Source organism: Cottoperca gobio, chromosome 1 (genome assembly GCF_900634415.1).
Source record: "Cottoperca gobio chromosome 1, fCotGob3.1, whole genome shotgun sequence".
Lineage (NCBI taxonomy): Eukaryota > Metazoa > Chordata > Actinopteri > Perciformes > Bovichtidae > Cottoperca > Cottoperca gobio.
The window spans coordinates 24,181,527-24,195,006 of NC_041355.1; the positions used below are offsets into that span (position 1 = coordinate 24,181,527).

Below are 13,480 nucleotides of genomic sequence, written 5' to 3' on the forward strand. Positions count from 1 at the left end.
ATTCACTTTTGCTCTTGTCAATGTCGGACTGAGAGTTTCAGCATGTGACTATTTCCTGGAGGCATACTTACCAGGGTCGACCTGGTATGTATTGAGCTTGTAAAAGAATTGGTACAAAAGATTTGTTCGTTCATTTTTAGCCAGTCTTGATCCAAAATACAATTTATGAGTCTTTTATATGCTACATAATTATCTGAATGCATAAAGGCTGAGGAAACTGTGTGATGACTTCTGATGCCTTAGACCCATGAACCCCATCATATCTATGGCTTATGATTATCATTTAAGAGAGGTTTGAAAACCCAAGCCCGATTTTACATTTATTCATGCTCTGCATTCAGTCTGAGTCATTTATAGCAAGTAAATTGGAGGCACAGCTGAATTCTAAAACAGGTAAACTGAAATGATAAATGGCTGGAAACACTTGAAAGTGAATTAAAAATGTGATGGTGTTTATGGGTTTCAGGCATCTCGGAGTTATCACATAGCAAATTGTAGGATTGTGTGTGTGTGTGTGTGTGTGTGTGTGTGTGTGTGTGTGTGTGTGTGTGTGTTTGTGTGTGATTAAACTCGCTGCACAATGAATGTGTGATGTTCCTTCAAGTACGGAAAGTCGATTCAGAGGCAGGAGGCATGCTTGCACAAACACACACTCTCACACACTCACACACTCACAAAAACACGCACACACACGGATGTCTCCTCAGCAAAGGAGAATGCCTTCATTATTCATCACAACTGAAACATTAGACCCAAATGGGCTGAGCTGCAAGAAAAGCTTTTTATTAATGCAAACGGTATTTTAAAATGTCTATAAATTTGACCTCTCTCTTTTCTTTCTCTCTATCTCTCACTGCGTCAGTATTTTACAGATATAATTATTTTTGCATATCTTGCACTTTGCTTCCTTAGATGATTATTTATTTAAAAACCATTTGCACTGTGTCTCTAAGATATATTATAGTAATTCTGAAGGTGCACTTTTTAGTTAAGACTTTTGACTGAGCACAAATATGGCTGTGTTTCAAATGTACCTGACTTTCAGTAACAATAACACAATTACACTTGTTTAGATACCTTTTCTACAATATGATTTAATTTATAATAATAATTTTTTTTTTGCTTGAGAGCAGGTCCAAGCGATCTACCTGTATTAAAAATGCTGCGATGGACAGACGGATGGACGGATGGACGGACGGACGGACAGTGCTGGTGCGTAGTTCACTCCTCTCCATTCCTCCGCTCTATCTCTGACTGTAGGTGTGTGCGCACGTGTGTTTGTAGGAGCGGAGGAGGGGATGTGAACGCGTAAGACAAGAACAAAACGAAAAACTTGAATTTCAGTGGGTGTGGAGTTCCGTTGGGGGAATATATATATATACTAATTTTTTTAGCGGTGCGCGATCTACCCGCACTACACTCGCGATCGGTGTAGCGATCAACCTTTTGGGCACGATCGCTTTTTAAATCAGGCACCCCTCATTTGAAAAAAGTCAAAATGTCAAATAAAAATACAAACTTTGTATTTATATTAGACTTTTTGTGATCAAAGCTTAAGTAACAAGATTATGAATGTGACCAGACATCCAATGTCAGCTCTTGATAAATGCTACAGACATATTTGGTCAACATTTCAAAATCATGAGTAGATCTTACTGAATTAAATTGAACTATAAGTCAAAATGTTGATTTAAAAGTTTTGTTAGTCTAGCTTAATAATTTAGATCAATATTCTTTTGAAGTAAAACATTAACTTTTGATTTAGGGTGAGAAATGCATTGTTCTTATCTTCTTAGATGTTAAATATTGAAACAAAATGATGGATTAGTTGCTCTTATTTTGAACATAATGATTTATATTTTCAGAAGTCAGAATACGACCTTACTGTCTCCTCATTTTGACTTCACTTTGACTTATCAGTATGTCATCATTTTCCATTGCTCCCTCAAAATTTGTATTAGTGAACTTTTAACAACATGATTATACAATCCATGTATCCTCCTCAAATTAACTTCATGAACTCTGACTGTGTGCTTTGAGCCACACTCTTGTGTTACAGGTTCTCACATATCTAACTACCTCTAACTAACTCTGAGGCACTGCACCCTCACACTGCTGTTTCTTATCTGATTTAGCTTCTTTTGATACCTTTGAAAACCGACCGCTAAACTAGCCTTAACAGTTCTCTAACCTTTTGGTCGTGGCTGTAAGCTAGAATCCAGTCTTCCTGCTCGGGGTGGAAGAGCAGGCTGAGGATGTAGAAGTTCAGCCGGTACTTCTGGTAGGTAGCCCCTTCATCAGAGCTGATCAGTAGACTGCTCTCCACCTCTGGGTCAGTCAGCAGCATGATCTGAAGATGACAGCAGGATGAGAGATTAGGGACAACATTAGCAGGTTGGTGGAGCTTGTGGTTTTCGACAGTTAATAGAAGCAATGTCTGCAGTATTAAAGAAACCGAGCACAAAGAGACAAGTCAATCAAGACTGATTACCATATCTGAGTGTATTACTGCAAGAGGCAGCGCATTAGCATGTTAAAAACTTGTAATCGGCAGTCCGATTTCCACTGATGATGACTCAAATAACAATTTGTATCTGTTAGGCTTGATGATAAAATGAGTTTGATAAATCTTGCAGCAAATGTGTGTGTTTTTCCTCTGTGTAAGTGGTGTGGCTGTGTGGGCCTAATCATTCACATTTCTGCCGTTTGTATCTCTCTCCAGTCTGTCCGCCGATACTCAATCAGGCCTTGAAAGCACTAATTTCCCATGAGCTTCTTTCTTTTCTTCGAGGTTTCCACATGTTTTGCCAAATTCTGGCACATTCCCAAGAAGAAAAATCACAAAAACAAAAGAAATCTCCAGATAATATCATATGCAAACATAATTGAATCAGTGGACCTCATCATTAGGAGGGCGTACAGTCGCAGAGAGAGGCATGCTTGTGGATGTGTTAAAGTGATACACTCATTAAAGTTTCATATTGACTAAGGTACAAGTTATAGATGATTAGTGGTCAGCTCATAACAGACAAAAGGCCACCAAAGCCAAGATTGGAGAAAAGAGGATTCCATCCAGAAATGTTAAAACACTCATCTGAGTCGACTTATTCGATTATGAACGATCAGAGTGATTTGCTGACTTTCTTGTCCTGGGATCTGCCCCTCACACTACAGACTGCACTTCTTAATGGCAAACAGTAACCTCTGGGTCTGAAAATTAAAGCCAATGCAAGTGCCTTAAACTTGCATTATTTCTAATGGGACTCCACTGGTTGCAAAAAGAAGTCTCAAGATTGTACGTTTGCATGAAACAATAACAACATTTGGAGTTTGGTGGTGTCTTGAAGTAGCAGATCATGGGATTTTGTCATTTCAGTCCTGGTTAGGATTCATTGTTCGTCCTCCATAAGGTTTTTACCAAATTTCAGGTCTCTGCGAGCTAAACATTAACGTTTTCGCAGATTGTTTCTCTGATAACTTAACATCCAGACATTCAGGGATTTCTTACTGGGAGACGAACTATCCACACAGGTCTACTCCTAAACAAACGGACTTGGTGAACAAAACCGGTAAAAACACTGAATAAAGGGGTTTCAAGTACAACATCTGTGTTTCACTGCTGGACACAGGATGGAGCTAACGTTTGCTCAGCTTGTTCTTCTGATAACTTCAGTCTGAAGACTAAAATCTTTCATCAGGGTAAAATGTATAGTTAATTAAAAAGGATTAAGATCTAAAAAGTATATTGTAAAAATGTAGCTTAAAACTGGATAAGAAGTCAATTTACGGCTGCTTTTGGCAGAGACCCACACCGCTAATACCTGCTCAAAGACGGTACGTCGCCGTTACAGGCGAACAAATGGAACCAGAATGAAATGGACTGTTAGCTTGATTTAAATGACAGAAAAAATTGTTGTAAACATTTGGGATACTGTACAGTACAAAACATAAGTATCATATAACTTATGTCTAGTCGTGTTTATACATTGTAATGCAGGAATGTAAAAACAAAGTAAACTCTTACACAACTTATCAATTCTGAAAACGGTCTATTGTCTGAGGTAGGCTTTTTTTTTTATTGCATTAAATGAGACTGAAATTGACAAAACAATATTTAACCTGCTATTTTTTTATGTTGAAATTATGAAAGTGTGATGTAGTTTTTTCTTAAATACAGGCCGCTACAAGCTGGAGTTGTGTCCCTGCGCTGCACACAGGAGCTTACACGGGTTTAGAGATGGCCTTTGGCATGACAATCTTTCTGTGCCCATTATATCATCAGACAGCCGTGAGAAAGAGAATACACACTCCTCTCACAGTCAATATCCTTCTCACTATGGCACCGTACAGCAATGTGCTTCTGGTCTCTCATGCTGGTGAGTCATTTGTCAACACTCGCTTGGGTAACAGCAGTTACTACGAACATCAGTTCATCAATCACAAAAGGCAAATGTAATGCCCCATACATGAGACACATGCTGACCAATCCAATGAAATGCACTCAAACGTCTGAACTACAAATCCCAATTAACATTGTGCTCATTCCCTGGAACTGCAACTCAGCTGGGATAGTAGACAGTTTAATAATTGACTGATGTATTTTTGGTATATGGGGGATTACAGGAATATTATATCATTCCGTCTGCTTACAGAAATGTGCATTCCACAAATATACATCGGAATATGAAGATTAATAGGCCTGCACCCTGGAAAGATGTCTACATATTGAGATTGCTACAGTTTCTGATGCAAGAACTGCATGCTTTTTCTCTTGTATAAGAACCTTATTTAACCTTTTCAATCATAACCACATACGATAAAGGGTGGAGGACAGATGCTGCAATACAGAAAAGATTTTTGTAGCCTAATGTTATTCAGTTCCTGGAAATGATGGAGTAGAAATATGGGGGCTTTGCATTGTTTGCATTCTATAGTCATTCCCTCTCCACAGTCGCTCCACATGCAGCTTTCCTGCATGCAAAAATGGATCAAAATAAAACTTTTGCATGTTAATGTTTACATGAGATCTCATAAATGAATTGTGTGTTGGCTCCTCTCATTCCACACAGCGTACCAACACAAACACATGACAGGCTTGAATAAGAATATTGGATTTCACCATCTTGTGAAAAAATAAAAGAATCAATCTGAAAAACAACAACTTGAAAATGCACTGCATGAAGTTCAAACAAAGCAGAATATAGATGACAATGAAAGATTTGTTTCTGTGGAAATGTCCCGTTCCTTTGTATCCATATTTTAAATATACATTTATTTTAAGTTTTTTAAGGCTGTGGTCATGCTCAGGGCAGATATTTTAGGAAAAAAAACCCATATTTGCAATTGTTCTCACTTATGAGTATTTTAAGCTCAATAATCAGTACTTTTAAAATAAAAAACAAATTAAATCCACTTATCACACCTCTACCATGATCTTTATCCTTTTATCATTTAATGTATTATTTATTGCTTAACCATGAGGGATATGGAAAACAATGATTATTCTGATTTTGAAAATGATGGTTAATTCTTCACTTTCAAAACAGTAATTTGACAAATCAATGTTAATGGAATAGAAACCGCCTCTGCTAGCTTGTTCCAGATATCGCAACTCAAGATGCTAAATGTCTGGAAAAAGCTAGCAAGTGAACCTTGAGTTTGGAACGTTTCCATGTGATGTTGAAGCTTCGTGTTTGATGTGATGAAACTGCACTACTCAGAAAGGCCATTCTGAGCTACAACTGCAATAAAATCCCAATGATACTCATTATCTCATTTAAGTTCATTTTAAATAGCATTTGTCAATTACAAATGTTCATTATTCACCAGGGATTTGTTGCTGCTGTTTACATTCCTTCTGATGCAGACTCTGTCAACTGATTTTGTTTAGTTCTGTTGTTCCTGTGTAGCTTAAAATGAACTACAGCTGCATGTTGCTGGGGAACCCTGTGTTGGACAAAGACAACAAACAAACTATGAACATGTATTACTTCTAATCTCAACTCTAAGAATGTATTAATGACACACGGCGGTCCTGGGAACTAGCCATAACACTTATCTTATCAATACTAAATAAGTAAAGAATCTACACTTGCACACTTATAGCAGGGGAATAACATTGAGGCAGTAGAATAGTACACTGTGTGTGTGTGAGTGCATATGTGTGTGTGTGTGAGAGACTGTAAATTATGAGGCCAAAAAGGTTAAAAATGACAAAGGTTAATTAAGTGTGTACGTGCCAACTGGAGGACATTTAGGATATGTGTAAGGAATACTTGAGTTAGTTCCACAGTGTCGTATAAACTCCAAGATAAAATATTAATGAAATTAGCTTCATACTTTCCATTTCGCACAGTCACTCAGTAATTGGATTGTGACTCATCTCTATAAATCTATGCCTAATTTCCCACCCTGCAATAAATAGATGTTTTGCTGTTGTCAGACTTTAAGTAGGTTCAGATTGGAAAAACATTTCAAATGTGGAAAGAAAGAAAGAAAAGAGTTTAAGATTTAAGTCCATTTTCTAGCTTTTCCATGAGAGCGACTTGGCTTGGAATAATTTAATACAAGTAAATAAACTGGTCTCAGACAATTCCTGTTTATTCAGATTTTTTAGCAACAAACAGCTAGAAAGAAGCAAAGAAGCAACATAAACAAAGAAGGATCCACGTGAGGTTGCTGTTTTGAACTGGGTTTGACAGAGTGAGCATGAGCCTGTCGCTATCTTGTATTTCAAATAAATGTTTCATGACAGAGCTAACTGCTAACAGCTAACTGGGACTGTGAGGGGGTCAATCCCAGTTCACATGTGTCCTATAATCTGAGAAGAGCTTTCTTCATGTTTGTCAACGACTGTATGTTTCAGAACTCCTGTTGAAGCTTACAAGTATATTTTCTAACACTTTTGACCAAGTTAAGAGTCCTTTGGCTTGTTTGTAACCACTATGCATTTTTCAAATGTTCCATCTCTACATGTTTCAAGGTGCATATGTTTCTCAAAGAGCCAGCAAAAGAAAGGCAGGAAGGCAAAGGCATTGAAGGAAAGATCACTTTGCAAAACCACTTCTAGCTCATATATATAAAAGGAATATAATTCCATGGGTTATTTTGTATAAATACTCCTCCAATCTACTGAAGCAACTGTGGGTTATTTCACACCCGTACTAGCAGAGGCTGAGGGTGAAAGAAAGGCTGGGGTTGTACTTAAAGCAGTAAACAATAAGCAGTAATTGGGAGGGAAAACTGTTAGTTAATGGAATATGGTCATGCAGAGTAATACCTTAATACCTGCTTTATAATGACTAATAGTCAATATGCTTATAGTAGGTATGCTTATAAGCAGCTAGTTAACAAATATTATGTGTAAAGTGTTACCAGTATTTCTACACTTTACTAAAATGACTTATCTCTATTAGGATCTGAGTACTTCGTCCACCTCTGCTCACGAGAAAAATCACCAGATCTAAAAACACATCTGCAATTACCGCTTATCGCCAAAGAGTTCTTGGAGATTGTTACTTTAAGCCACTGGATTCTCATAATTGAAGCCAAAGGGCAGTCAAAGGGGAGCAGGCCTAGCCAGGAGAGAGTCAAGTATTCGCAGGAGGTTGATGAATGTCAGTCGTAAACATGTGTAGGAGCGGCAAAAGGTCTCAACGTCTCCTGTCGTTACTGCCAAGCGCCTCGCCAAGAACCTAGAAGAAACGTATAGAAACAGTTCACCCACAAAGGAATAGCACCACAGCACCGCCAGAGAGATGCTTTGGACTTGATCAGGCTGTAGTAATATGGCTTATATGTTTTCATTCATTGTGATATGGAGTGAGTAGGAAGATTTGCCTTGTCTCAAAACTAAGTAAGAGACCGTTGCCGTGCAATTGTTGTGTTGATACTGTGATAGAGAGCGGCGATAACAATGAACAGAACGTTTGCAGAGACAACGTTTTTCTAACCATAATTTAAAAACAGTTTTGGAGGCAGTGAGCTTCTGCTGATAGGATGCTTATAGAAGAGATCTGTATGCATCAGATCTTGTTCTTTACGCTCGTTGCACACACACACAATTCTTGACAAGTCCTTTGCACTTTAATGTATCTCAAATGTATGACCTTACACATTCAGTGGTATGGTAATGCTATAAATAACTTAATGTCTTCTGTTTTCTTCAGATACAAGGACTTCTGGTTACGAACACCTTTGCTTCTCCTACATGCTCTACACTAAATGCGTTAGTTGCGGTAATTAACCCTTCATACCCATATCTATGCATAAAGTGTGAGCGGGAGTTAATCCCAGGTCATCCTGGACTTTGTTTTGTAATTATAAACTGTGCAGCTAAACTGACCGAGACTATCAACAGTGTTATTAGAGAGAATATTTCTGCACTTTCCGGTAAGTCTAAATGGAAGTCGGTGAATGTAATGCACTGAGTGAAGTGTGCAGTACTTTCTTTCATCGTGGGAAACCAAAGTAAAAGGATATTTACATTTCAACCTGTCAGTACACTGACCCTGCATCATAAATCAAAGCTAGCATTAAATGTGTGTCTATGTCACTGATTGATTAATGTATTACCACATATACCTGTAAATAACCATGCCACTGTCAGCTGCCAATAAACCAAATGATTAACAATAACAGCGCTAATGCTAACAGACACAGGAGGGAGACTGGCAGTAATACTAAGGAGTTAACTGTGAGAGTTAACCCCTCAAGTACCAGGCGGGCCTTGTGTATCCATATGGAACCATGTTAGCAAACTGTCTGCATTGACAGCCCCCAGCAAATCAAATCAATCTCTTCTTTCCATGAATATTCATGACAAACGCCGGCTACCGAACTCCATCATGCTACGTGGCTCCAAGTTGAAGGACGTGAAAATAAAATGAGTTGATCCACATATTCATAATTATTACTTCTATCTCCCCGTTGCCTCGGCCACTGCATCGATCGGATGCTTTCAACAGTTGATCCGTCTTATTAAACACAACTTCTGTCTCTTGATCGGAGGCATTTAAGCCCAGGCTAATTGAACACTGCCTGACATTTCAGCTCAACCAGACCCCTGCCAGACCTGACAAACAGTAACATGTCAGTTTCCGCATTTCGGTATAATTGGGTTTCCATCTCAGCTATAGCAAGCTAGCTGCCTCTTATGGCAGTACATAAGTTGCAAGGCGCACATGCTGTGTCTGAAAACATAGAGCTACAGATCCATTACTTGTGAATGAACAGAGGCAAGACAAACAAGATACGTTTAGATAATTAACCAGCAGCTATCCCACTTTAGACATCTTGATCTGTTGAGCTACTGAAATAATGAATTCTTTACAGTGCTCATGAATAAATGGCATAACAGCATATGCCATTGTGTGGAGGCTTTTATTCCGAACACTTTATGTTAGCCTGAGTTAATGCTTTTGGAGGGGAATTCAGGTCCCTTATCCTGGCAGTGTCAGGGGCATTGAATTGTATAGCTCTCACTCCCATACTGAGAGAGTGGGCAATGTCCCGTTAAGGCAAGTACAAGAATATTGATGGAATCCCTTTGCCCACCTAGATTCACCCACCCCATCTTCTTTACAACTCTTCTGTTCTCCCTCTTCCATCTCTGTGTCTCACACGCTGTCAACCTGTCTCCATCTCCCTCCATTTCTCTGTCTGTCTGTATTTGTGTCTCTCAGCCTGTCTCTCCTCCTCTGTCGCTGTGTCTTCTCATGGGCTTCAGGGCTCTTGCCTCTCTGCTCATTGCAGCCATTTGGAGACTGTGCCTTAGGGCTGACAGATGTTGCGTCCCCTCTCAGCACCACCAACCTCCCCCCCCCACCACCTCAAAACGAAACCATCATCCGTTAGCTTGTCCTCGATTGCGTTGCCACCGCTGTGAGCGTGCTGTTCCAGCCAGCAAAGCATGGCTGATTCACTGTGATTCATTTGGCATGCATTGTGTCCTTAAAAAGCTGGTGGACATAGAGACACTTCAACTCTATGTTTCCTGCTGCATCCCCCTGCAATGTGCAGTTAAAGGATGTGTTGATATCAGAGTGTTGGTCTCGCACCAGGTGGTATCGCTCCAGGTGTGTGTGGTGTAAGTAAGCATGTGCTTTAATGACTGTTGACCTGTTTAATGAGGAACAGCTACATGATTTTGCTGTTGGCTGCTTTGTGCAGCGTTTTATGTAGAAAATAATGTTGAAAGATACGACAAGATGTTTCTTTTACATTTCACCTTTTTTCAATCTTATTTTTACATAAAGAAGTTGCAACTCTTATTTCCTTTAGTCTCAAGAGGGAATATATTTTATGTTTTGCTGTCATTGAAAATGCAGCACACCTGTTTAGTTGATAAATGAACAAATCTTAGCTGAATAACTGTATTAAAGTAGTAAAGTGTGATGGAGAAAGTTGTCGTGCAGAAGGATCTCCCAACCTTTTTCCTTAAGATTTCCCTTTGCTATCATTGAATAAACTTACGACCCCTGACTAAGTGACATATGTTATGGATATGTAATATTATATTCAGTGCAGAACAATTGATAAATTGTATAATAGCTGCAGGAAGTTTGCGTAAAACGAGCGATTAGGATGAATTTTGAGGACATTATTTCCTGTGAATATTGCATCAGAGATTAGTTTTCTGTGTTATGTTTTAGCATATTTTATAACAGTCATATACACTTATTTTTAGACACATTCAGTGTGTTCTTCTCCCTGATGCTTGGCCATTGTTCTATCAGCTCTGGTTGTTTTAACTGCGTACTTTTCTAATTCAGGACTGGCAGAACAGGAAGGATGTTTAGCAGAGAGGGAAGGCTCTGTGAATATAGCAGCTTCACCCTAACCCTGTTTATTACTTAAATAATAATACAAACTTTAAAAATAACCATTTGATTTAGTTTTCTAAAGTTTTAAAACACCCCTTAAAATGAAGAAGGCCTCGCGACCCTCCGTCTTAAGACATCAGAACAGAATCTGGATTTAATTAATGAATTATAAACTCTTCATTTATAAATGATCCGTCTGTCTGTCCTCTTCGCTCCTCACACCTGGACCATGAAGCTTTTGCCAAAATGATACAAATCTGATATTTCTCCCCTAACAGCATTTGAGCACTTTGGCCTAAATGAGATTTAAATTCATCAGCAGTGAGAGGCAGCCAAACCTTTGGGTTTATTGTACCTGCTTCTCTATAAAACTGAATTAATTGTTATTTTTCTTTCTTTATTCTTTCTTTATTCTATCTCGGGTTTTAAGGTCAAACTATTTCTTTGTCTGTCTATTATCATTATGTATTGTATCATTATGTGTTGTTCAAAGCTGCCTTTGTGTTCTCTGCGAGCAGTGATTATTTATTTAAAATATTCTCTTTTGCACTGTTGCACTTTAGAGTCTTTCAATTTTGAGTTTCATATATTTCTTTATTTATCAAATCGGCTAAATTAGTCTTCGAAGATGGTTTAAAAACAGAAGGCTTTTATCACAGCAGACATTTTTATTTGTCATGGTGGAAAGAGCATGTGTTATCAAAACATTAACGATGGGTTTGTTCTATTGAAGTGTCCCAGCATGCAGTGACAGTGAACCAGCATGCACAACATCAGGACGCTGACAGAAACCGAAGCAGCTAAATGACACAATTCAGCCATCATACATTTCATTTTTTTACTCCTGCTTTTCCTACTGTGACAAGTCAACATGTTGTCACGTCCTGAGCCCATGTCTAAATTGTGATTTTCTTATTTTCTGTCTTCCTGTTTTATTTTGGTATACTCACCCTTGTCTCTCATTTCAGATACTTCACTTCCTGCCCTCGTGTGTTTCCCGCCTTTTTGATTATCTGCCCTCACATGCTTAGTCGAGTGTTTTTTGTTACTCTGTTCTGTCTAGTTCTTTTTTTGGACAGTTCCCTTTTTGTTAGACTATTACTTAAACCCTTTTGTCTGTGGGTCGTGCCTTTTGGGTCCATTTCCTGCTGGTGCCAGAGTAACACCATACATGTGTTCAGGTTTATATAGAATATGTAAAACAAACCAGGATTGAGATTAAATCAAAACCGTTTTTTGATACTATTTATTCCCTGCAGTCTGGATTCAGACCGCCCACCTAAACATGAGAGATTCACAGAAAATGATGTATGGCATGATTTCGTACATCATATTTTATCTCAATAGTCCCTTACATCTGTTTACTCTCCGAACGCTGTTTCAGAACTGTATGGAGTTACTGCAAATATCAGCAGGTATGTGTATCATGACAGCTGTCTCTGCCTGTGTGTGTGTATTTGAGTATCTGAGTCTCAATTATCTCGCCAACCCATGGACGGATCTATTTCACGATTGGCGTATGTGTTGCTGAGGACCTCAATTTATTTGGATCAGCGGTTCTGTAGAAAACAGCGAAAACCCGTTCTGCCAGTCCTGACTTTAGGAACCATAAAAGTGCAAATAGATGGGCATCAAAATCCACAGAACAGCGCGGTCACGTCTGCTAGCGCCCACTGTGACTCTTAAGGTTTTTGTTTTTTGCAAAGTAGGGTGGCTGTCGGCACCATTGTGTTACTGGTGATAGAAATGACGATGGGTTTGTGCGTGTTAAACACGTTGCAGGTTTATCCGTACCGTTACAGTAAAGGTGCACGGAGAAGTCAAAAAAGGTGCGCCACCCTTTAAATGAAGACGCCAGCCTGAACTTCTTCCAAAGCGTTCATCAAAACTGGGACTACACATTTAATGAGGCTTTCACTTAATTGAGGCCATAAAATGTTCATGGAACCGTAGCATTGCTACCTGAAACGTGTGTATAGACGCACTTCAACACCCATGAAGCAGCGGAACGAGCACATCCCAACCTGGCACTGCACAGGTTTGTATAAATGTAGTAATAATTGGAAAATGTCCAAGCAAAGGAAAATATTGTGAACGTGTCCAATTCAATTAAAGAGCATAAACTGAGGGATATCAAGCCTAACCTTCCTGTCACTGCAGCAGAGAAGGGCATCGATACAATTAATACAATAATGTTGAGTATTTATGTATCACATTATTCGAAGTAGTTGCACCATTCTTTAGACAATCCTTTTTTTCTGACGGATTCTTTCTGGTAAACTGTTTTTGTCATTGCCATTTTGAGGACAGTTTGATGGTATGAAATATTCAGTTAACTTTTAAGTCTGAGCTTGTATCCAAAAGTGAGACAATAAACAAGAGTCTTTGAAGCTCGACAGTGGGAGAGGTCTCATCTGAGGTGAATTCTTATTCCACCCACCTGCCTGTTGTTGCCGTCTGAGCCACACAAGGCCGTAATTGTTTTTGAATGCCACGCATGCAAAGACATGCGTGCACACTCACATACGAGAAGGCAGACGCACACAATTGAAGTATTCGCTGTGAAAACACTTGAGCCCCGCAATTGTTATTTAACTAAATACATTCTTGAGAAAAAGCACTTATGTATTCCTAAAAGAGAACTCACAGTTGTGTAA

At 38.9% G+C, this 13,480-nt stretch overlaps 1 protein-coding gene across 5 annotated transcripts in view; it reads right to left on the minus strand.

The window, feature by feature from the left end:
• The window catches only part of sorcs1 (sortilin-related VPS10 domain containing receptor 1), a 133,296-nt gene that overhangs the window by 42,600 nt on the left and 77,216 nt on the right, over positions 1-13,480 (minus strand). For all 5 annotated transcript variants that reach the window (XR_003832806.1, XR_003832809.1, XM_029439693.1 and 2 more), the window contains exon 4: positions 2,192-2,350. Coding sequence is in view for 3 of the 5 variants with exons in the window: in XM_029439693.1 (XP_029295553.1) it covers positions 2,192-2,350 (159 nt within the window). In the remaining 2 variants the exon portion in view is untranslated. The remainder of the gene's footprint in view (positions 1-2,191; positions 2,351-13,480) is intronic.